Source organism: Bactrocera tryoni, chromosome 2 (genome assembly GCF_016617805.1).
Source record: "Bactrocera tryoni isolate S06 chromosome 2, CSIRO_BtryS06_freeze2, whole genome shotgun sequence".
Taxonomy (NCBI): Eukaryota; Metazoa; Arthropoda; class Insecta; order Diptera; family Tephritidae; genus Bactrocera; species Bactrocera tryoni.
Genome location: NC_052500.1, coordinates 4,502,724 through 4,527,140, shown reverse-complemented (window position 1 = coordinate 4,527,140; position 24,417 = coordinate 4,502,724). Strand labels below are relative to the sequence as shown.

General features: G+C 40.1%; 4 protein-coding genes across 4 annotated transcripts; 2 read left to right on the top strand and 2 right to left on the bottom strand.

Moving 5' to 3' along the window:
- Positions 1 to 1,028: 1,028 nt before the first annotated feature.
- LOC120768288 lies at positions 1,029 to 14,334 on the bottom strand. Its single transcript, XM_040094914.1, has 11 exons — positions 12,605 to 14,334; positions 12,065 to 12,288; positions 3,869 to 4,014; positions 3,562 to 3,804; positions 3,279 to 3,503; positions 2,891 to 3,218; positions 2,680 to 2,828; positions 1,793 to 1,922; positions 1,592 to 1,737; positions 1,438 to 1,536; positions 1,029 to 1,346 (listed from the first exon to the last, which is right to left on the bottom strand). Exons 1-11 carry the CDS (start codon positions 14,224 to 14,226, stop codon positions 1,104 to 1,106), a joined length of 3,555 nt encoding a protein of 1,184 aa, XP_039950848.1. The 5' UTR covers positions 14,227 to 14,334; the 3' UTR covers positions 1,029 to 1,103.
- Positions 5,596 to 8,119, top strand: LOC120768289 (glycoprotein endo-alpha-1,2-mannosidase). Its single transcript, XM_040094915.1, has 3 exons — positions 5,596 to 7,022; positions 7,488 to 7,716; positions 7,810 to 8,119. The coding sequence occupies exons 1-3, from the start codon at positions 5,983 to 5,985 to the stop codon at positions 8,077 to 8,079; spliced, it is 1,539 nt and encodes a 512-aa protein (XP_039950849.1). The 5' UTR covers positions 5,596 to 5,982; the 3' UTR covers positions 8,080 to 8,119.
- A 3,076-nt stretch (positions 14,335 to 17,410) lies between the features above and the next one.
- LOC120768241 lies at positions 17,411 to 24,249 on the bottom strand. The gene is made up of 8 exons (XM_040094830.1): positions 23,448 to 24,249; positions 20,443 to 21,536; positions 20,224 to 20,384; positions 19,983 to 20,124; positions 19,002 to 19,916; positions 18,773 to 18,932; positions 18,363 to 18,649; positions 17,411 to 18,304 (listed from the first exon to the last, which is right to left on the bottom strand). The coding sequence occupies exons 1-8, from the start codon at positions 24,178 to 24,180 to the stop codon at positions 17,834 to 17,836; spliced, it is 3,963 nt and encodes a 1,320-aa protein (XP_039950764.1). The 5' UTR covers positions 24,181 to 24,249; the 3' UTR covers positions 17,411 to 17,833.
- Positions 21,704 to 23,427, top strand: LOC120768242 (ubiquinone biosynthesis monooxygenase COQ6, mitochondrial). Its single transcript, XM_040094831.1, has 2 exons — positions 21,704 to 21,784; positions 21,841 to 23,427. The coding sequence occupies exon 2, from the start codon at positions 21,857 to 21,859 to the stop codon at positions 23,285 to 23,287; it is 1,431 nt and encodes a 476-aa protein (XP_039950765.1). The 5' UTR covers positions 21,704 to 21,784; positions 21,841 to 21,856; the 3' UTR covers positions 23,288 to 23,427.
- Positions 24,250 to 24,417: the final 168 nt, after the last annotated feature.

Here is a 24,417-nt window from a genome sequence, read left to right as displayed (position 1 = left end):
ACGGTAAAGCTAATGCGATTTTGACAGCGCGTTCAGAAGTAATGTTGGTGGCAAAAATTAAGATATGTCTTGTAATTTTTCTAAAAAAATTTTTTCCGCGCGGTTTTTTATGCTTGTACAAATTGATATAAAAAGTGTTAAGAAAATAATTATTTTTGCATTTCATTTATTTTATACGCATTTTAGCATTAAAATGAGAATTTGACGTAAAGTTGCCGGTTTATTTAGGTATTAATCGGTGTTAATCGTTAAACGAAATTTTAGACGAAGATATAACGATCCCCGTATATTAGAAAATTTTGATAAAGACAAGAAAATAATCAATCGTTATAAGACCTATAATATAGGTTAACAGTAGATTACATGCCGAAGACGAGTCAGAGTTATTTTTTACGCATTACTCGGTATTAAAGATAAGACGCCTTTGTTCATATTTATATGTTACAGTAAATATTCTGAGAATCTCAACGCAATAATTGTTTCATAGCTTCAAGCACAAATTAAACATTATGGTATGTATAAGAGGTCGGTTTTATATCCGACCAAGAGCTTTCAACTCGACCGCATTCCTCAAAAGTATTTGGGGAATGTTTTCTGCTGCTATCATAACCACAAACTTAACCTTAATTTCAAGTTTCTTATCGCGAATAATATTGCTAGTGTAGTAATTCGTGCTAAATTCCTTGAGAGTTCTAATAAATACAAAACTGCAAGTTTCTTTAGTGCGTCTATGTATGGGTATTCATTGTATGAACTGCTCGCCTATACTAACTGCAAATTTAATCTGTTAAGACCACTTTATATACTTCCCTTCAGTTGATATTTCATGGGGACTTTTTCATTATCAAACAATCGTTTCGAAACCACTGTGTATTAAGAAGACAGCTCCGATTTAGTAGAAAACGAAGCTGATGGGAATTTGCAGTTAGTAATACCTAATTTTGAACCCTTGGGGTTTTCGTAGACTTTTTGCATAAGTCGTATAAGCAAAATAATAATATGGTATATATACTTTACCACTTAGTTTTTGTGAAATCCATTTCTTGAATTTATTTCAACGCCGCTTTTAAATATGTATGGTATTTGCTTACTTTAAAATAGACTCATGAATTCATCAACTTATTTGCCATATTACATTCGGAAATCTCTATAATATTACCACAACACGACCAATGACGACTACCTGGGTGACCGGCATGACCATGCCCACAGCCATTATAACCAGGCATGCGCCCTTCACAGGAACATTTCACCATCTTATTACCCTTACTGGAGCAGAAGGTGCAGCAATGATAGATGCCACTGTGCGGGCGTGCATTGCGTGCGAGGAATGTGAAGGGACTGCCCTGAAAACGAAAGAGTTGAGTTAGAGGACCAAGTCAAATAAGTTTAGAAGACTCATTAGTCTGATTTTGAAAATCACATAAAAATAATTACCTTGATGGGCTTATCATTAATAGTTATTTGCAGCACTAGTGTCCCTTCAGCGTCGGGTGTAAAGCCGATGCCATAAGTGCCGTCGCGATTATCGGCGATCTGTGAAAGAGAAGGATTTAAAAAATTCGCATCTTCGACTTTCACTTTCCCTTACCTCCACTGGTAAAAATTTTGAACTCGTTTCTTTGTACTTAAGTAAAGTCTGTATTTGTAAGCCACCATGGCATAGACCCGCACCATCAGTGTCACGTGACTGCAGCAGAAGTTCTACACGTTTATGTAGACGTAATTGGGTGAAGCCTGAAAGTCGTAACAGGGTTATGAAGTACAAGTTGTTGAAATCTCATTTGCTCACCCTCCCATTGCAGCGTGCACAGTGAAGGCTCAACAGTTTGCATTGTAATAATGCCGAAGAGTGGTATGTCGTTTTGGGCTTTCATCGGAGGTGCGCGGATATGTGGTAAAAACTGTAGAGTATCCGTAAACTGTAATGGGAAAAGGGAAGGTCAGAAAACCTTCTTTGTATACTTAAGCAAAATCGCGATTTCAAGATCATATTTGGTACCGAGGACTAACGCAGCAAATGAGGGAACAGAGACCATGTTTGACAATATCCTGATGAGAGAGCAAGCCTTCATGTATTGATAAAATATCATTAAGAAAGTCCAAGGCTCTGAGCTTAAACGTTTGTCTCACAAAAGCGAGTCTATCTGTCATTTAACCCATAACTAGCGACTATTCACGTCGGAATAGGAGGATATTGAGATTTGAGCTCACGTCCAACCCGCCTACGGCCGGATTTTCATAACTTGGACGGACCCGGATTTATAACGGACGTAAACTCGGGAGTTTTTTTTTTAAATATTTTTTTAATATTTTCTGCTGCTAAAATAACTATAATTCAATTGCTGAGCTGACATAATTCAGCTTTTGAACAGACAGATACAAGAAGACAAACGAATTTCCACTAGCTTTCGGCACGGAAAATCTTTTTCTCAAATTTACAACAGTCGCATCTGCGCTGCCGAGACGATCCAGAAAGCTACAAGAAGACAATCAAATACGAACCAGCTTTTGGTTCGGAAAATATTTTTCTCAAACTTTGGATAGTCCAATCTGCGCTGCCGAGACGATCCAGACTCCCTAAATAAATGTGGCAATCGAAAAATAAAGAGGCAGACATCGAAGCCCATTGCTTACCTCGTTATAAATATTTGTCAGTATATATGAGATATTCCTTACCCTTGGTTCTGTGGGCATTTTGAATTGTTGACAGTATTCGAAACGCTTAAGCAAAATATTGAGAAAAGAAAGCACTTCAACATGGGACCCGCATTCGCTGAGTTCTTGCGCGAAGAGCAAAGCCTCCTTGGACTCGTTATTGCGTTTTTCTACAACAAAAAAAACTCCATTTAAGCACTAAGTAAGAAAAGAAAGTTATTTCAGCGCTCACCTAAGTCCAACTGCTGCTCGAGTATCATCTCCACTTTGGTCTCGCGTGCACGATGCACCTGCTGTAACAAAGTCTTCCGATGCACTTCGATTGCTTCGAGATATTGCCGCATGAACACCTCTATCTGCGCTTGTATGTCATCACATTTCTTATTTATATGCTTGGATATATCGCTCATGCGCTCGACCGAATGCTCGGCATAGCTGCAGAGCGGACGCGTATGATCCACAGCATCGTGTAGTAATTTAGAGTAATTTACAAAGGCTTTTGGTATCGGCTCATGTTTGTGGCCTTTGTGTAAGAGCACTAGGCAATCGGCGCAAGCGATCTTCAGAAGGAGAAAGGCGGTAAGAAAAAGTCTAGGCGCATTTAAGCATCTCACACTCACCTGCAAACAGCTGTTGCAGAACGCCTTCATCTCGAAACCCGGATGCATGCCACATTTCAGCGTAAATTTCGTTTTATCATCCAGTAGAGTTTGTTGCTTTTTACGCGCGCGTCTCAACTCCATTATATTCCGTATACTATGGTTGGCTGTGTTGCGCTGCCGTTCATGTGAATCCCGGCAGAGCGAGCAGAGATTCAGCGTGCAGCTAACACAGTGGTAGATCGCCTGAAAGTAGACTTTTCTAAAACTAAAAATGCCTTTTAATACACACTCTTCCACTCACATTGGTTTCCTCGAAGCAGAGGCTGCACCAAACCTTTGTTATCACTTCATCGCCCAGCTCCTGTTGAATGGTCTCGATCTTGCGTACCAGCAGAAAGTTCTGTGGTAACTGACGTATGCCACCTAACGGTATTACGGTTGCATATTTGCAAATCTTACAGCTGATGTAGCGTAGACGCTCTTCGGGCGGAGCGCTCAAGCGCAGCGATGTGGAGCTTTCCGAGCTCTTGCCGTCCGATTTTGACTGTTGGAGTGGATACTTTAATATTTTTTCAATGTACTTGTATTGTTATTGTTGCTTTACTCACCCTTACTTTCAGCAAAATCCGTTCGAGCGATTTTTTACGCCTAAAGCTGAATGACGACTGTCGTGTTCGCGAAGGTGAGGTGGAACCGCTACGCACAGACATCTCCGGTGAAGACGATTGCGCGCTACAGTTGGATTTGTGGGTGTCTTTAATGAAAGAATTATTTGCATTAGACTCGGAAGTTGTAAGAAATCGTACCAAAGAGTAAGGGAAATTTACTTTAGAGAATTATTATTAGTCCTGTCATAAACTGAACGTTGGACTCGGAAGGAGTTTGTAAACCTGATAAATGTAAGGATGTTCTTTTGGGGATTAAGGCAAGTTCGGACGGTTTTAATGCAATGGATGTGTAATTGGCTTCCTCCGCTGGGTAGTAGAGTTCGTGCTAGAATATATCAGATGACAGTTCTCAATAAAGAATGAATTAAAAATTATAGAAAAGGTTATTCAAAAAAAAAGGCGAAAGATTTGGTTGACAACTCGTCGGGACCCAAAGGTCAGGACTGAAATAGCGGGAGTTTTAAAGAAACCAATACGATATATATACGAGGATGGAGTCATGTGTAGAAGTTCACGCAAGTGAGGAAAGTTCTCTGATCGCCATTCACTTGGGTGTGGCCCGAAACGATTCTTTTACAAGCAACTCACGACTTCCGGTCTTAGAGCAAGAATCCTCTGGGTAGCCATAAAACATCCGTTTGAAGGCGAGCTAAAGTGAGACGGCGAACCATCCCTTCTTAAAGTTGTGCGCTGAGTTTGGGACGCGCCACGTAAAAAACGCCAGTAATGAACGTCCATCTTGAAACAAGCGGTTTCTAACCTTAAAATAACGTTCTAAGCATACTTTGATGACGTCTCATTCATGAGAGTCGCTTCAGCTACTTAGAAAAGGAAGTAATGCGTTGAGTCTTTGAAAGCAATGACATCTGTCGAAAAATCATTTTCAGCATCGAACAAAATGATGGCTCTAATATCCAATGTAGTATTACTCTAGCACAGTAGATCTTAGATCGCGATCAAAAAGTGTTGCTTAGATTTAAAAAAGAACGGCTTGAAGGACAAAACAGCAATGCCTCCTTTATTAGGCCACTTCTTCTAGACTTTAGACTGTTAAAGGTACAAAAATGAATTAGACTTTGTTCACATTGTTGAACCGATATATGAATCTCTGATATTCATTCTTTCTTGACAGATTTCGTCAGCAAGACTTTTTTGTCGGTGAGAAAGTGGGTTATGAGGAAGTGGATTTTAAAACGGAATTTAAGCAAAATTAGAAACAGGATTGTTCTGAGCTCCAGCTCCTATATACAAATATATATATCTAATAAACAAAATAACACTGAACGGTTGAAAAGATCTGGGCAAGCAAACATATTCAAATTTTTGGCTGATAATTTTTTTTAGACCCGGAACTTATGGAACAGCATTTTATAACAGTTACCGCTTGTCATTTTCCTCTAAAATACTTATGACAGTTAAGTGATTACTTCTCTCTTTCTCCTGCTCTCTTCAACTTAATTTTATGACTGGAAGCGCGCCTGCGCACTGCATGTAAACAATGGTCCACCGGCAGAGGAATGGAAGCATTCACTCACGGCAAAAGCGTAAACAGGAAGCACATGGTACACACCAACACAGCCACACAAGCACACATACATACGAACAGCGATATAGCTATTAAGCCGAGCAGGGGTGTTTGCGCTAAAAAGGAATGCAGTAAAAAAAGGCAATCATTAAAAGACGAAAATAGAAGTAGCACACAAAGAAGAGGAAGCAAGCAAGCATAATTATGTGTACGAAAAGTTAAAAAAAGCAAGTTGAAAGGCAAAGCAGAACGCTGTGCATTAAAAATAAAACGCTCGAGTGCTTCACACATACCACCATAGATAAGTACACAAAACACTTGGGCATACACATACACACACACACGTATACACACGACGCACTCAACGTCGCAATCTAGTGATTTTATAGTCCTCCGCAAGGACGTCGGCGACGGCACAAACGCAGTCTTCGTCAGTCGCTCACACGGACCGCGCGCGGGACGGCCAGCCGTTGCCACACTAACTTAAACGTTTGTAAAATGCTGCATCAATTGCAAGCGCAGCTACAAAATGCTACTGAAAAAATATGTCAAAAATCGACGAAAGTTGAAAATACTCTTTCTGCTCATGGTCATAGCGCTGATTGTGATTACCGTGGTCATACTGAACATCTCGCCCAATGTGAGCTCCACTGAACGCGTGCTCGACGAACGCTTCATAGCGCGCATCTATGGCGGTGGCGGCGGCGGTGGTGTTGTCAGCGGTGTGGGCAGCCAAGACGGCCGCTTGGAGCAGCCACCACTGAAATCGCCGCGCCAAAATGGCGTTATTGTGCCCGAGAAGTATGACGAACACAAGGTGAAGGCGCGCATAGCACAGGAGCGTGTGCTGCAGCTGCGCCAGGAACAGCAGCGTAACGCCGTTGATGCGGGTGAGGAACGCACCAAACTGGATGCCGTCACGACGGGTGTGCATATTTTCTACAGCGCGCCTGTCGCCTGGTATAAGACGAAGAAGCCGCAGCTGGTCGCACCTCAGTTGCAGCTGCGTGGCGCCGCCAAAGAGTTGCTGAACGATGTTTCCGACGCCGTCCTATCATCAGCTTCATCATCACCAACTTCAGGTCTAACATCGCCAACAACTACGACAACGACGGTGAAACCAGTGCGTATACTTAACACCGCATTCTATCCGGCTTTGGGGCTGTACAAGCCCACAACCAGTTTGCTGCAGAAGCATTTCGATAACATACACAATTGCGGCATTGGTGTGCTCATACTCAGCTGTAGCGGCAAAGCGGGCGAGGTGGAACTCTATCGTCAGCTGTTGGAACTGGCGCCTAGCTACAATTTGAGCATTACCTTTGAGATCAGTGTGGCGGGCAATCAGAGCGTGGAGTTTTTGCAGCAGCAATTGGAGGCGGTGCGTCGTTACGCCACCGCCGAGAGTTTCTATCGTGTTTATTCGTTGGCGCGTAAGCGCTTGGTGCCAGTGATTTACGTAAGCAACGCTTATAAGTTGAATGAAACGCCGGCTGGTCGTGCTTTGTGTCAAACGCATCCGGAGACGTTGAGGCGCATTTTCGATGCCTACTTTATTGGGCATATTCGGTAAGTTTGTTATATTTTTGAAAGAAAAGTCGTTTGATGATAGCAAGAAAATGTTAGAGACGACCTTTACTGATAATAAAATTACAATCAAGGGTTCCGAACTCTGCTAGATTTTCGGGAGTGCCTTTTTTTCTCATTTGTAGTACTAAAAATGAAGAGAAGTTTGTTGCACAACTTTACGCACATTATTTTTAAATTTGGGGAAGGTTTTTTGTTGGTTAAATGAAGCTTAAATCTCACCTTTCTAGCATTATATGGTATGATGATGATGATGACAATGTGATTGGTAGCACTGGACATCTATTGACAAGATACGAAAAGACTTTTTCGACTACCCAACATTAACTTTTTTTCAGAGATCCCACAAAACTGCTTAACTGCACATAGGTTTTGTTAAGGAACATTGAACCATTCAACCGTTAAAGTAATAAACAAAGTTCAAATATTTTTTCCTACCCCCCACAGTCTCAAAAACCATGTGGATATCATGCGACGACTCTGCTTCGAGGGCTTCTACAATAAATTACCAAGCAATGGCGCCACATTTGCAAGCACCTGGAAGAACTGGTCATATTTGAAGTCCTTCGCATTAACATACAAAATGTTATTTGTGCCAACAGTGGGACCAGGTTTCGCGGAACGCAATAAATTCCCACGACACGGTGATATACAAAGGCATCGCAGCAATGGCAGGGTAAGTGGAGAGGGCTATATTTGGCATAATTAAAAAGATTGTAGCAAAATGATAACAACCGAATAACGCTGCTTCTCTTCAACATGCCTACAGTATTATGGCGTCGCTTGGCGCACAGCCATACTCAACCACGTGGGTTTCATTAACATCGCCAGCTACAATAATTGGCCGGATGGCAGTCAAATCGAGGAGGTCATACCGAAAGCAGGATTTCTGGACTATAATCCGGGGGCGAAAACTAAGTATATCGATTTGACAACACATTGGGTGGGTAATTTCTTAAAGACGCGTCATGAGGCGGCCGCTGTTGCTGTTCTCGGCCAGCCAAGTTGTTATGAATTCTTGAATAATACAATTTGTTGAATGCCAGTTGGGTTAAAAAAAAATCAGAAAGAGGAAACAATATAAAAAAATCGACAAAAAAGTTGAAAAGCATAATAAATAATTAATTAATTATTATTAAATAATATTAAAAATACGAATAAAAAAATTAAATAAAAACAAATCAAAATTGAATTAAATATACAAGTAAATAAAAAGTCAGTTTAAATAATAAAATTAAAAATCTAAAAATAAAAAAACATATACATATATAAAACATTTTAAAAATCCAAAATTAACTACAAAAATTAACACTTTGCTTAAAAGTGAGCTCTGTAAACTATCTGCAACTACGGCAACAACAACAAAAGTTCAATGATCATATTACTTTCTTCGAAATTAATTGAGATATATACATATATAAAATATATATAAACAATAACTTTATATAATGAAGTCATATTAAATTGGCCGACGCCATTAAACATTTTGCTGTGCATTTGAAACTTTATATTTATACTAAAATATGCAGATTAAATATATTAATAACTAGTATACTAAACATTTATATACTCTACATACATACTTATAAAAATTATTATAAATAGTAGGTAGTCTGAGCAAGTGTGCTAGAGAGCCTTAAGTAGTTCTCAACGGGGTGGTTTCCTAGATTAATAGCAGTTAATATTTTTTTTCCAATTTTGAGCTTTTGAAGCCGTGACAAACAGACAAACAGAACTTTAAGGGACAGATAATTATGCTTCATTTTCTGCTGACCCCTGTTCAAATATCTGGTTTATGCGTATATTGTAACAATATATGTATATAAAACCTTTCATTCAATGCCAGATAAAAATACATTTTTCTGAAAAACCTCCTGAAAACAGTCAGTATATCGCTCTTTTAAATCACGTGTTTCAAAAAAAGCTTGAGACTTCCACGTAACAAGGACTAGGTCCCGTAGAGTAACAACAAACTTCTCCCCGAACCCTGAAAGAAAGGATTCCTTTATTTCCATTTTGGTCGCCCCCTCGAGCTTCACTATGCCTTTAAAAATCACACAGCCGCTTCTTCTATGTAAGGTTGGCTCCAAATCTACTCCATAAAAGTAGAGAGAATTTCCAACCTTTTGTCTTATGAACTATGAGGTTTCATTATTTCTCTAAGAACCTATATACTTATGTAGACACTAATAATAGAACTACCCCGTATTCTTAGATCTATGTCCACGACTATATAGGTTATACTTTAAAACACGTAACCGTGAAGTTGTTTTGAAATTTTTGTAAATCTTACATTCATTTCTTAATTAATCTTTTAACTGTAGGTTCAAACGTTTATAACTGAAATGAGCCAAATTTAGCCACAGTGAGCTTGGATTTTCATATTCCTTATTTTCCGTCCAGTATCACTGAACTCAGAAATTTCTACTGACCTTTGAGCTATATTTGTGAGCCAAGCCAAAATGGGATGTTTTTCAGATAATCTTTTGACGTGTGATCCGTAATCACGAAGAGACTAGATTATAAACTAAACTTTTTAAATATTAAACGTCGAATTTTCGATATTTTTTCGAGTCCCGGGTTTTCTAGGAGGATTTTTCTTAGTGGTTTATGTTATATAGTATAAAAAGATTGGGAAAAATTCAACCCTAACAATTTTGTTGCTTCCAAATGTTCATTATGTTTTTTTGGCCGCAGCTGGGGTGAGGTCCTAAGTCGAATATAAATAATTATATGCATTTTTACTAAACGTAGACAGATAAGAGAACGTACCAAGTGTGTATAATTTAATTTTGGTACGGCATTAGGACGGATTTCTTATGACAGTGGTCATAGCAGAGATTAACAATATAGTCAGGACCCAAGATTATACGCTTTATGAAGGCTGCTATCGGTTCTCTCACACATTGATATTCCCTTTTATTTAACATAAAATGACCTCTAAGCATCTAATAGCCAGATATATTTTCAATAATCAAATTTTCTGCCATCCAACTGCTCTAGCACACACTCTTAATAGTCGTCTTCGATTCGCCACTACTCTGCTCATTAAACTCCCGTGTTAAGACATTAACATTGGTAATCAAAATAAATACAAGACAGTATGGGGATATTTCAACAAGCTATAAGTAAGTCAGTAAGTCAGCTGTTTGTTCGATTCGCCACTTTCCAAATTTTTGGCGATTGGAAGACAGCTAAATAAAGCTATTAAATACTTTACAACAATACTTAAATACTCACGTATTTATATAAGACGAAATGTGTTAAATCAACTCCAATAATGGCCAATTGTATTAGCTACTCTTATATTACATAATACCTAATAGATATTACATATATATGAAAAGTAAATTCTTCTAATATTCTAAATAAAATCGCAATATAACTAAGATAATATTAAAAAGTCGAAAAATCATTCGAAAGCAATTGTTAGTTTAGTAAAATCACTTGTTATAAGAAAGTTTGAGCCACAAAGTGGACCTTTTTCAAATTCAATCAATTATTTAAGGAAATCTTAAGCTACTCTGCTGATAAGCATAAACCATGCACACTATCATTATCTCTACGAGAAATAAAGAAACCTTGTAGAATTTCAAATCTTATTATTCTATAACTAAAATACTAATAACTTCGTTTATACTCTTATATAAGTACATATACATACATAAGTACTTTACTATATAATATATAAATACAGGCATATATCAATAGCTTTAAATAGTGTAGCGCGACTAAAAATAAATAAATTTAAATATTAAAATAACAGTTAAAAATTGTGAGAGTTTTTTCGAAGACAAAAGAGAGAAGAACAAGATCTTCCGCTGAACCCTCCGCTTGGGTGCCGAATGGTAATAGGTATCACAGCTCTACGGCAATAGTTCGCCTCTGTTGCAGTTGAGAGGTATTTAGCTTAGATTTGACTTCTTAGTTGAGTGGTCTTTGCCCGTTAATAGTACAGCATTCAAATGAGAAGTCTTGCTTCGGTTGGAATTACCAAAAAGGGCTGCGACCCATGCGGAGGATCAGCCTGGCTAGCCTAGACTCGGATGGATCTTACGGATACCTGGTGAATTGGAGGGAACTAGTTGTTCCTAGGAGAGAGCTGCGTTCCTAACAAGATTCTGTAACAAAACTCAGTAGAAGTAGCTTTTAGGGTCAATGATTACAGGTACGCGGAGAAGTGTCGGTCTGCCTATCTGCTAAGAAGGGTACAGCTGCAACCACCAAACAATAATAAGTTTACAAAGCAGCTTCAGGATTCCATTGATTGTGCGAAAGCGGCTTTACACTGCCAGCAGTGGCAGCCAAGATACAGGGGTCAGCCAAAGTGGCGAAGTCAAAGAGTGTGGCACACGATAAATCGTTTGCCGGTGTGGTCCGGAACCGCAACTTCATTGGTGTGCTGGATGAGGGAGATGCCGAAAGAAAAATTTCCAGAGCCCAATCGAAGTGGGTGCAAGCTGCGCTGACAAACTTCGAAGTCAATATATTTGCTTGCTTATAGTTTATAGTTTATGAAACGGGGAAGCTTGGCGGATGTTGCATTAAAAGGAAATACTTCGAATATTTCTTAAGCCCTACGTTACTATTTAGAGAGCTTAGCATGAGATAGAGGTACATCTGGTACATTTCAAAGGAACTCGAATAAAAAATTTGCGCAGGTCTTAATTTTAAGCTGGCCAAAAGTGCGGGCACTGATGAAATCATAGTTTTCACTAGGATATACACGTGACAATGGATCTGAACTCTTGAATTCGCCTTATTTACTGAGTTAGGGCTAGAGTTTACTGATAGGATCTCCGATCAGTACCTTAGGTCTTAGGAAAGGTAATTTTATGTCAGTTTTCATAGTTGAGATTAACAATATAGTCAAGACCCTTATTATAGATTTTATAAAGGCTGTCATCGGTTGGGAACTCACTTTTCTCCCACATCGGTATTCCTGTTATTTAACAAAAAATGTCCTGTAAGCATCTCATAGCTTATGGAAACTAAAGAACTAAAAAAAAATATATTCCGCTTACCCTTCCAATCATGGTCTTCGGCGCCAGGTTGCGACCAAAATGGTATGCTGGAGTCTTGTTTGAAATTTTCATCAACCAGACATTGGAAACAAAAGGAATGTAAACAATTCAAGGTGCGTGGATCACGAAATATTTCACTGCAGATGCGGCATTTCAAATCATCGGGAAATAACGAGGCATCCGGAGTAACGCGAATCAAGATGCTGGAACTTGGCGATGGACTTCTGCATAAAACAAAGGAAATGGAGGACTTTAAGATTCGAATTTTGTTATAGCACTAAAAATAACTGTTTGGTATGATTAAACGCGCACCGAGACTAACTGGATCTTCGGCTCAGTATCGCCGCTAAAGAATCTTTTAGTGTTTCCAAGCAAAACACTGTTCTCTTTTGTTTACTTTCTACTTGTTTTATGTCCGTTTCATGCTTTTACACTCGTATGTAACATACATACATATGAATAATTCAAATTTCCCTATTTCCCTGCGACCCTGACCGCACGCATACGCAAACCCACTGAAGTGTATACGGTCTAACGCACCTTGAACGATTTGCTGACGCCTCGATTAGTTCGGTTGGTTGCAGCGCACGCGTCTCACCCGAACGCGATGACGACGCTCCACCCAATGCCAACACCGTGGAGGGAGAGGGCGTCAGAGTGCGCGCCGGCGACAACAGTTGTAACGGCGTTGTTGCGGTTGGCGTTGGTGGCACGGGTGTGAGTGCCGCTGTTGTGGCTTGCTTTACCGCCGTTATTGTCATTAACGGCGACAAGCCTCTCGTAACGGGCGATTTTAAGTTCAATGAGCGATTATCGTACAATTCCTTTGTCTGCTGTGCAACGACATGTTGCTGATGTGACTGCGGTTGTTGCTGTTGTTCTATGGCCACGGCTGCCATAGCAACATGTGGCACATTACGCGTTAAGCTTTCGTTCTGTGTGACATTGAGAAATTTTAGAATTTCACTGCCGCCACTACCGCTGCCGCCGCCAGCGCTGCTCAGACTGCTGCTGCGCACGGAGACCGATGACGCAGCGCTTAGCACATTATCCATTAGGGATTCCGGTGAAGTAGAGCTGCCAGGCTGCGAATTAATCTCGCTTATGCTCGTATCCTCGGCATCCGGTAGCTTTTTCACTGGTAACGCGGGTGCAACAGCCGCCGCGTCGGCGGTGGGGGTGAGCTTTGCGGCTGGTAGCAGCTCGAAGTGATTGTTGGCGAATTCGGGCGCACGCGAAAATCTGGTGACTTTCTTTGCTTTTGTTGTTGTTGCGGATGTTGTTGGTGAGGGTGCAGGCGATGGTGGCGGTGGCGGTAATGGTGGTGGGGTTGCTATTTCCGCTTTCGTTAACATTACACTGCGATATTGCTGTGATTGCGGGAATCGTTGTTGCGGTTCCTTTTGTTGAAAATACGTTGTATTGCCGCCTTTCGGCATTGTATCACGCTTAGACGTGGCGGGCGCTTCGTAACCGGGCGACGCAGGTACTTTACCAGTTTTGAAGCTTTGTTGCTTCGGTTGTTGTTGCTGTTGCTGCTCGAAGGATGTCAACACAATTTCTGGCAAATCACGCCCATTTTCGTATTGCTTGCGCTCGTTAACACGCCTCTGCGTCGCCACATTAATCGGCACTATTGTGAAATTAATCGGCGCATATTGTTTTGGCTTATTCTTCTCCAACTGTTGCTGCGTCTGTGGTTGTTGGCGTCTATGCCGCGGACAGAACCCACTTGCGCTTGTAGATTTCGCCACACGTCCACAACGCTCGCGACCGCTTGCGCTTTGTTTTTGCTGCGCAATTTCCGTTGCCAGCGACGCGTTCGATTTATCGATTTTCTCCGACTGTGATTTCAACGATATTTTTTCTGCGCTCAAACTCAGGTGCAATTTACAGAGTTCAGCGCGCTCGCCGCTTGCGTGAAGCGGTGAGTTCTTGGTAAGCACAGCACTTTCCGTCTTTTCGCGTCGTAACTTTCGATATGCGACTTCGACGGTGTCGTCGTCGTCCGCCTCCTCGTTGCTCACAACTTCATAATCGGTGAGTAAGTTTTCACTCGCGCTTTCGTAAGTGTCCGGACTTAGTTTCGAGTCGTTTTCGTAACTCTGCTCGTATTCGTAAGATTTCCGTTGCACATCGAAGCAATATTCGTTATTATTCATTATAATTTGGGGTGTTTCCAAATAATTGGATATTTACATAACAACTAACTGGAGCTCATTAATAATTACACTGAGCAGTGTGTGTGGTTTGAACGCGCGCGTCGCTAAGTAAAGTCCATCTCGCACTGAAACGAATTCACTTTGCGATGCATTCAAATAATTTCTGTTCTGTAGAACTTGACATGAAAAATAGCATTTAATCTAATTAGTCTGGTATTTCTAGTTTTGTTTTCGTACGCCTTCGCCATTGCAGCGTGCTACTAGCAACTCGTATTGTATTACGAACCGGCAACGGCTTTCTGGCTATCACCTCAGGGTGTTTGCACGAATCTGTGCGGAAAGAGGAGCTGTGAAAAGGTAAATACTGGTCAATTGGAAGTGTGCCGCCGTCGGTGAATTGAGACACGTGAAATTAAGCGCGAACCACTTTTCGATTGGAAATCATAGAGGTTAGAATAACCGCAACAATAACTCGTATAGGGTGTAGCGTTCTGTGCGTATAGAACTATGCGTAGATGGATGGCTCAGCGATTACCCTCGTGTCTTAAAGGAGTTGAAGTTAAGTTGAATAAACATAATTACCTGGATCCAAAATCCAAAATCATTAGGCCGTAAAAAAGCGAATTTGCTATTTCAAATATTCTTTCTGCAGAATTTCCGCTGCAGTAATATGTCTACATATTTGATTGATATTGACCTAGCAGTAATTAAGTCAATTATTTTGAGAAAAAATTACCTGGACTGAACTGTTGAAACTACGAAGTTAGTGGAATTGAAAGAGTTTTTTCCGGTTGGAGACTAACGAGACTTGGGTATTTGAATGAGGGCTACGAGGTATTCAGAATTTTTTTCCGTGAATTGTTCAATATTTTTTCTTTTTGGGACTATAATCTGAGATCAGTAAAGAAAATTGTATTAAAACTTCGTTTTGGTCTTGGCTATAAGGGAGAGACAACGTACGATCTGTTTAAAGTGGGTACCTGCTAACGACAGCCCTACCCAAAGGCGCTTAAAAGCACTGTGTATCAAATCAATGCTTGGCATTTTCTGTACCAATTAGCGTTGTGGAATTGACACACTAACCACCTTGGTAGGGTTCGAGGCCCATCTAAAACCTCGGCTGTACTTTGTGAACGGCACCCGGTTGCACTACAACTCCACATTCATCTGACAAAGTGTCAATTCTTCTCACGCTCGTAACCACAACCACCACGATACTCCTCGAGAGACCAGTACGCATGAGCATGTTGGAGTGAACTCCAAGGACTTCTGCTCTCCGTGGTACCAGAGTTAAGTTTCCGCTCAAATCTCTTAGCCGAAACTAATACCAGTTGAGCTTGCATACTGCTTGACTGCTGACCAAGGGTTGAACCCCATACGCACAAACCACTCACACAAGAAGCTAACCCTAATTCCCAGTCAAAAGGCGATGTCTAAACAATTCATGCGCAAATGACCGTTATTGCAGGGCATTCTGATTAGTGGAGATCACACTGCTAACATCTCAACGTTCATCAGTCCAGCTAATCCCCATACCAACTAAATCTCTAATGTCCGAGTACATCGCGCATTCTACAATAACATACACCAAAGAAAAGGGTTTAATTAATTGGAAGTTTTGCTAGAAGTATGTTCTTGTTGTTGCATTAGTAAATAATTTTCATGTAGGCTGTAAAGTTGACATTCCTCGACCGGATAGAAGTTAGAGACTGTTACGGTTACGTAGACTCAACTGTCCTGGAAATAGTGTTGTTAGTGTTGTAGCGGTAGAAAACATTCCTGAAGTAATATCGAATAATGGGACCGAGTTGACAGTCCTTGGCCGTTTAATAATCCGGGACCGTTCCGATTAGTTAGACTCGATTGTCGTGGGAACGGCCTTCTTCTTCTTTTTAATTGGCGTAGACACCGCTTACGCGATTATAGCCGAGTTAACAACAGCGCGCCAGTCGTTTCTCCTTTTCGCTACGTGGCGCCAATTGGATATTCCAAGCGTAGCCAGGTCCTTCTCCACTTGGTCCTTCCAACGGAGTGGAGGTCTTCCTCTGCTTCCCCCGGCGGGTACAGCGTCGAATACTTTCAGAGCTGGAGTGTTTTCGTCCATTCGGACAACATGACCTAGCCAGCGTAGCCGCTGTCTTTTAATTCGCTGAACTATGTCAATGTCGTCGTATATCTCGTACAGCTCATCGTTCCATCGAATGCGATATTCGCCGTGGCTAACGCGCAAAGGACCAAACAGCCTCGGATGAGAAACCCCTCTTTTGATGACGACCGTGGGAACGGCCTAGTTGCCGTTAATTAGGTTAACAACATTAAGGTCATTTTTGGTTTGAATATTGCACAACTACTCTCAAAATACCCAGCTTTCGCCAGGCTGCTGAGAAACATTTGAAGCGAACCAAGCGATTCGACCCACGAGAGTCGGGTCTAAATTAACGGAATGGACTAGAATTTTTATTCGGCCAAGAACTGTACTCGGCTCCATTTCACTAAATTGCTTCAGGAATGATTTTTGCGGCTACAAAAACAACAAAAAATGTATATTAACAGCCTCAAAAAATTTGGGTATAGACTCAAAGCTCTTTGTTGAAACATGGCTTTCTCTTGATCTTTTTGGTGGAGCATCACAATTTTGATGTCAAATTTGATACACAAACGTCATAGCAAGCTTTCCAATAACAAAAATCTAAGCTACTTCCAGTCATCATAAAAACATTGTCTCCATAAATTGTATATATGTAAATGTTTTACGTTGAATTCTTACCTTGTTATTCCATTTTGGTCTTATTATTTCATAAAGTCTTGATCCCAGAACCGTATTTCGTTTCTAATATAATTTTGTGTTAAATTTCTTGTATACATATCACTGTTTCCGCGTTAATGTTTCTTGTAGATTTTCGAATTTTGGGTTCTTTTTTTAAACTGAAAATATATATTCTATGTTTATTATACTATTTCTAATAAATTTTTATTTTTTTTGTTTAAATTCGTTGAGTTTTTCTTATAAAAAACAATTATTTTTGAAATACATATGTAAATAGTATTATGCATGAAACTTAAAATTTTGCTAATATAACATTTTATTATATGAAATTTGATGCGTACAATATATTACTGAGCTATAAATATTCAATATATAATTTATGTAATGGCATGCATATATATGTATATGTAAGTGTATCTCAAGTATATATGTAAGTATTAATTCGAGAATTAGTTTATTAATATATAACAAATTGGTATTATATAACACTTATATAATAAATTGTATGAGAAACTTAACCTCATTTATATTATACATAATATTTACGTCTACGTACGTATTCCTTTTTATTCCATTCCTCTGTCAATATTAAAAATTAGAATACTAATTGAATTTAAAAAATATATAAGCATACCAACTATTCGAGTCTTTTCTGTCACTTAAAATAAAATAAAAGTAAATAAATGCATTAAACTAAGGCAATCAAATAATAGTAACAAACTTCTCTGCATAACCTTAAATCATTCTATATAACATAGTTGATACATAAGTATATTGCAAGTATTATTACCCATCGCTCCTCTACGTGTCAACACATGCGCTAGAGGAGCACTCCAACTTTCAGATATTCGGATTAAATAAATATTCCATCGGTATTTCGGCATCGCTTAAACGCACACGTTTCTGTGGTGAAGCGCCGGCACACATCGTGCTCGCCAATGGCATGTCATCGTCCGAACAAAAATCACTTTCATCCGTTGAGTCACATTCCAAATCATCATCGATTTCCTCAGCCATAACCAGATCTCCTTCGACTTGCGTTGAATTCGCTTTAGGCTTATCGGGTGTTTTGGCATCTTTGCCTTTTCGTTTTGACTTTTTCTTTTGTTTCGACGGCGAATCCGTGATTATTTTCTCACGATACTTGCACCAAAACTTTGCTGGCTGCGCATAATGCACCAGATTGGGAAAGCGCTTTGCCAATGCAAAGCCCAAATCATCAAACGCTTTTTGCAATGCATCATCGGCGTGGGCAGTGAAGCAACCGTGAATGGTGGGTATGAATATCAAAGACTTTTCGAGTAGATTCAGCTAAAAATGGAAACAAATCGAATGAATTTTGTTATGAAATTGTTTTTTTCTTTCTTACCGCATCCGGCATAGTTATTTCACGTTTTCGTCCGCGTCCCCGACCCACACCACCAGCGGTGGTGGCACCTGTAGCTTTTGCTGTGCTTGCCTCATCCGCCACACCTGCTTCGTTTGCTTGCGCGATTGCATCATCCGTAGCATTATCCTCACCGTCGCCCTCTTTGTTGTCAGCGTTGGGCTTTTGCTCCTTGGTCAGTTGGCAAACGCGTTTTAAAATGAATAGTACATCCTTGAGTAATGCGATGCCTTCAGGGCTTTTCATGCAGGCGTCACGTAGTGATTTTTCTAAAAAAATAAACAACAATATGGAGCGAAGCTATAATACCCTTCACAGGTACATTTCTTATAGCATAAAAGGGTATATAAAGAAGTTCATCTTGATTTAAAACTTTTGCTACTCCGACTTACCTGAAATCAGTTTGAGTTGCCCAAAATAGAGCACCAAATTCACCTCATCCACCGTTGCCAGCATGTGATTATAAAGCAATTGACGACTCTTACGCTTTGCCTCTCCTTTCAAAGGCGACTTAATGCTTGTATCCGAAAAGCTATCCAAACCGTCGAAATTCTGTAAAAGAAAAAAATACAAACTTGATAATATTATATTCCCCAAGCATCCACATGCGCCCGGACACACCTCGTATTCGTTGAAGACGAATGGACATTCGATTAAACACTTCTGAAAGAGCGTTGAACTCTTCTTACTGAGAAATTCTTCAAAAAAATCACAAGCACGCGTAGCCAATTCTCTATTCTCATCTAAAATAGCAGACATAAGCGCCAACAACAAGGAACCACGCAATTTCAACTGATCCTGCAAGACCAATTTCTCGAAACATTTAAATGTCTCCACACGATTCATGACATACGGCGATGATAACTTCGCCAGCACGTGCTCAATGATACGTTCCACAATTTGCGTATGCTTCTTACAAAGATCCGTTAATGAAACGATTATTGTGTTCACGATTGGTGGACGATCGATGATTTTCAATATGGCACCATAAAGTTTACAAGTAGTGCCGGCCGTAACGGCATCACGTAGAGATAGACGACCAGCAATCAATATCATCGAATTGAAGAGACGCTCATTTTCCAAATCCAACTCCGACTCCGGCAATTTCAAGCACACGCTCATGTATTTGTGCACGAAGGAGATAATAGTGTGATGTGGGCGCAAACGCGTCTGCAAATTCACTTCTGAGTAGGAGTACAGATGAGACATAAATGTGGCGCGGTTATCGGGAAAATCTGCTATGCCCGAGAGTATCCGAAATTCCAGCAAATCATGCAATTCGAGCAACCAAGCTTTTTCGGTTAACTCAAGTGGATTGCATTTGAGGTTTTTGCCTTTGGTCGCCTGCGATTGCGAGCAATTGTCGATGTGTATGAGCAGATCAAATGCTTTGCCAATGAGTACAGGTAAGATTTGACCTTCGCGTATTTGCGTGAGTATGTGATTGAAAGCTTGATTGAGTGCTGTATGCGAGAAGTCTTGTATGCAATTGGCGAGCACTTCCAGAGCAATAAGCATATTTTGTTCTTTGTTCCACTATGGAGAAGAAATAGTAAAATGTTTGTTTAGTATGTATAGTTGTGGGAACATATTGTGTAATACCGATTTCAGTGATATGAAAAGATGTATGAGTGCGTCGGGTTCTTTACTCTTCAACTTTCCAGAAACGAAGTTGAGTACGATCCAAGCTTCTGTGGAATTCGAGGTGAGTAAATGTGACTCGATTATGCTGAGTATTTGTGGACTGCAAGATTTTATAAAGATTACATGTTGAGGTTATGTGATTTAAATTTAACTTTTTGATAAAATTCGTATAAAATCAAACAAATTATAAAACACTTACTTTAGCAAGCGTTGCTGTAAAGCCATGTGAAAGCATTCTTGCAGATAGAGCCGCGGCTGCGTTGACAGCATTGTGCGTATAATCACCCAAGGCATAAAGTGTTCCGCTTGATTGGATTGATCGATACCGCGCATATTTGCTAATACGCGTGCGCGAAAACACTGTCATCAAACAAATTTTGGATTACATAAATAAATGCACACAATATTACCCACTTACATCCATAGCCAATTCAATATTCTTTGGATCGCCATCGCGCAACATGGGCGCCACAACCTTGCACCACACCCACACAACCGGATAACAGTTCGGATAGCAGCCGAGAATGCTGTCGATGCTGATTAATGTTTGTTTCCGCACTAAGGCAGTGGGTTCATCAACGAGTCGCGTTGTTTCTTTTACAAAATTTGTATTGAAAATAATAAGTGGATTTAGTTTGATTAGTTGCTCCATAAACATTACACCCGCACGTCTGATATATGATTGGGGACTTTGAAAGAGATTTTCATAAACATATTCTGGCAAATGCATGAATGACAACTCTACCAAACCATGTCCTTCGAAACTGTACTTCGGCTCCAGCGCAGAGGGTTTCACGTAGCGTATTTCATTCTTACGTACACGTGGTTCATCTGGCAGCTTGACACCAAGATCGAGATAAAGTGTATAGCGTATACCTTCGTTTAGTATTTTCACAGTGTTTGGTGAGCCTTTGGTGAGCGCAAGATGCAGCGCTTGTACTGCTTTCAGTTTAACAGTGTTGTTAAAATCCTGCAAACTCTTTATGAGTTCATTAATGAGATATACTTCGCGTGGTATGTCCGATACTTCGTGTCGAAACATTTGCCAATTTACATGAGCCTCCAGCTGCAAAATCCGTGAAATTAATTCTATGGCGCGTGTACGTATCATTACCTCATCGGCATAGATGGCTTCACACAAGAACTCCACTGATGACTCATTACAGGTGGTATAAAGTGCAGCATCATATTTTGCGGCATATTCTAGCGCGCGTTGTGTCTGCTCTGTTTTCCAAGATTTTATTGGATTGGTGACTATGCATTCGATATAGAAATTCAAAACTTTTACAAGCAGACGCGGATATTTCGAAATACATTTGATAAACCAATCGGAGATATGTTCGCAATCACCGCTAATGACAGTTCCGCTTGTACTTTTCGGTTTTGGCGGGTAAGTGTGCAGGAAAACTGTCATATTCATTAGCTTCTTCAGTGTATCCTCCGGTTCGCCGTTATGCGCGTTTACTACTTCGTCAAAAATTTCGAAGCATTTGGCGTGTAGATTGGCAGCATCTAAAAACATAATTGTTTAAAAGCGTTAAGAAATATATAATTAAATTTGCTACAACGGAAATGGTTAAAAGGAAATTGGAAATAAAAAGAGCATTCGATATAATTAAAGAAATCAGTTCCTGCACAAAATGCAACACTGTGTTTCGCATCAGCTGTTTCAGAAAATTTAGAAATCAAAGCATTGAAACAAATCAAAAGAGAACCGAAAAAGACCGAAAGTAATCAAAGTGCCGCATAATTTTGGAAAGGTAGAAAATCAAAATAAAGATTTCACAATTTAATTTCAAATATTTTTAAATTTTAGCCGCGGTATCAAAACAATGTCTGCTTTAAGAAAACCAACTGGCACACTTAATTTGCGTATGCTTTTCAAGCAGCTGCATGCTGTGCGTTCAATTTGTGTCAGTTCGAAGAGCTACGCAGATGACCATGCACAAAAACCGAAATCCTCTGCAGAACACTATGACATCATAATTGGTGGTGGTGGACTCGTTGGCACAGCACTCGCAGTGGCTTTGGGCAAAAATAAAGTTTTAAATGACAAACGGATATTATTGCTTGAGGGCGCACCGCCTTTCAGAGGCTTCAATGTCGAAGCGCAATATGGCAACCGTGTCTCCGCTATTAATAATAACAGTGTAGAACTTTTCCAATCGATCGGCGCTTGGGATTACATGGAAGAACGTAGAGTAAAACATGTTAAACAGATGCAAGTGTGGGATGCATGTAGTGATGCCTTAATCAAATTTCAAGATGAACATTTCGCCGCTGATGTGGCTTGCATTATTGAAAATGATTTAATGTTGGATGCTCTGTATGCACAACTGGCTGATAACACAAATGCGCAGAATGTGGAGGTACGTAACAATGCGCGCATTGAAGGCGTACAACTTTCTGTAGACACTGGCGATAAATATTCGCAAGTGAACCTTAAAGATGGCAAAATATTAACATGTGAACTACTGATAGGCGCTGATGGCGCCAATTCGTTGGTTCGTAAACAAATGAATATCGATGTATTTAGTTTGGAGTATCAACGTCGTGGAGTGGTAGCCACCGTGCAATTAGAAGACGCTTGTGATAATACGGTGGCCTGGCAACGTTTCTTACCTACCGGACCGGTTGCCTTATTACCATTAAGCGACACACTCAGTTCGGTGGTGTGGAGTACAACCATTCCACATGCTAAACATTTGTTGGAATTGCCTGACGCGGATTTCACTAAAGCATTAAATGAAGCTTTTTTCAAGGAATACCCCAAGAATGGAGTTGTTGTCAATGCAATGAATACATTAAACTCGATTATTGGACGTAATCCCGATATGCTGAGACAATATCCGCCTGCCGTAAATGGAGTTATAGAAAAATCACGTGCATCATTTCCTTTGGGCTTTTTACATGCCTCATCATATGTATGCACCGGTGCGGCTTTGATTGGAGACGCCGCTCATCGAGTACATCCACTCGCAGGTCAAGGTGTGAATTTAGGGTTCAGTGATGTGCGTGAACTTGTTAAAGTGCTTTCTGAGGCGGCGTATGCTGGTGCAAAACTCAGTGACAATCACTACCTTATTAAATACGAACAACGTAGCTTGTCGAAGAACGTGCCTATAATGGTGGGTGTGCATGGTTTGCATACACTCTACTCGACCACATTCACGCCGGTGGTTTTGCTGCGCAGCCTAGGTTTACAGCTCACAGACACTATTTCGCCTATAAAAAATTTATTTATGAAACGTGCTATTGGCTAAACACTTTATGGCTTTATCAATTAAGTTACTCGTATAAATATCAATAACAATGATTATCAGTTTTTGTATTTTAGATATATAGAAATGTTCTGCTAATTTGGTTATAAATAAAACACGAAATTAATACGATTTGTGGGAAACATGACGAAATTTCACTTACACATATTGGCATAACCACGCTCATAATTCATGTACAATATATTCACTAGTTTCTTCAGCAAGATGTCTCGTGTGGCTTTGTGATCGTTGAAATGCACATATCTTAGCAGCAATTTGAAGTCATCGCAGAACGTTGAGAATCGTACCCATATCTCGATAGGTTGCTGTTTCGACATTCGACGTAGAATGTCAGGATGTTGTATGCGTTCTATCAAACCGAATACCTGAAGGCAATGCGCTATTACCTCGGGCTCAAAGATATGAAATCCTTTTGCACCAGGGATAGTTAGCGAAAGAAAATATGTATTGACGGCAGCAAGAGCAAGCTTTGTATATGCGGCACAAGCAGCATCCAATGTTGCTAGACCCGCTAAAGCATACACGAAGCTTAAGTAGGAGTCACGCGGTGACACTTTAACCACCTCATCCCAGCAATCATAGGTATTATCATAGCTGGCACTTGATTCACTCCGCAAAATACGTATGGCAGAGCATAGTTCTAGTAGAGTGGACAACACCTGCGGATCGTTGAGTGCACGCTGCACAAATGGCAATTCAGGTACAGTGGACTTAGCTTGCCGAGAAGTAGTTGGAGGCTGCTCTTCCGCATTCGATTTATTCTTGTTTTGCTCTTTTTCAGCATCATCCTCGTAAGCCTCTTCAATGTTTTCCCAAAGTAATTTACGATCAAAAAACTCACTTAATTTCTTAAACAAATTTATCAATTCAGTCATTTTATTGAATGTAAACAAAAACACGGCATTTCTTCAATGAAAATATATACGTACAAATACTACCGCGTAGTATGTTCGGCCAAACGGCTGATCAAGGCTTGCACGGTGGGCAGAAGTGGACAAAATCTTATAAAACAAAAGAAATGTGTGAATATTTCTTAAAATTTAAATAATAATTAATTAAATTATTTCCTGCAAACCTTATTTATCATATTTGTTTAGTGGGTTTAAGAAAAT

What these genes read in the sequence shown, in the direction of transcription:
- LOC120768289 (XM_040094915.1), top strand. Translation starts at nt 5,983, where the DNA reads ATGCTACTGAAAAAATATGTCAAAAATCGACGAAAGTTGAAAATACTC. An exon ending in TACTTTATTGGGCATATTCG is followed by an intron (nt 7,023 to 7,487) that starts GTAAGTTTGTTA and finishes TACCCCCCACAG; the next exon opens with TCTCAAAAACCATGTGGATA. An exon ending in GGCATCGCAGCAATGGCAGG is followed by an intron (nt 7,717 to 7,809) that starts GTAAGTGGAGAG and finishes ACATGCCTACAG; the next exon opens with TATTATGGCGTCGCTTGGCG.
- LOC120768288 (XM_040094914.1), bottom strand. Translation starts at nt 14,226, where the DNA reads ATGAATAATAACGAATATTGCTTCGATGTGCAACGGAAATCTTACGAA. An exon ending in GGATTTTGCTGAAAGTAAGG is followed by an intron (nt 3,805 to 3,868) that starts GTGAGTAAAGCA and finishes CCACTCCAACAG; the next exon opens with TCAAAATCGGACGGCAAGAG. An exon ending in GTGCACGCTGCAATGGGAGG is followed by an intron (nt 1,738 to 1,792) that starts GTGAGCAAATGA and finishes TACGACTTTCAG; the next exon opens with GCTTCACCCAATTACGTCTA.
- LOC120768242 (XM_040094831.1), top strand. Translation starts at nt 21,857, where the DNA reads ATGTCTGCTTTAAGAAAACCAACTGGCACACTTAATTTGCGTATGCTT.
- LOC120768241 (XM_040094830.1), bottom strand. Translation starts at nt 24,180, where the DNA reads ATGACTGAATTGATAAATTTGTTTAAGAAATTAAGTGAGTTTTTTGAT. An exon ending in GCGTGGTTATGCCAATATGT is followed by an intron (nt 21,537 to 23,447) that starts GTAAGTGAAATT and finishes TTATGTTTTTAG; the next exon opens with ATGCTGCCAATCTACACGCC. An exon ending in TTTTCATATCACTGAAATCG is followed by an intron (nt 19,917 to 19,982) that starts GTATTACACAAT and finishes TCTTCTCCATAG; the next exon opens with TGGAACAAAGAACAAAATAT.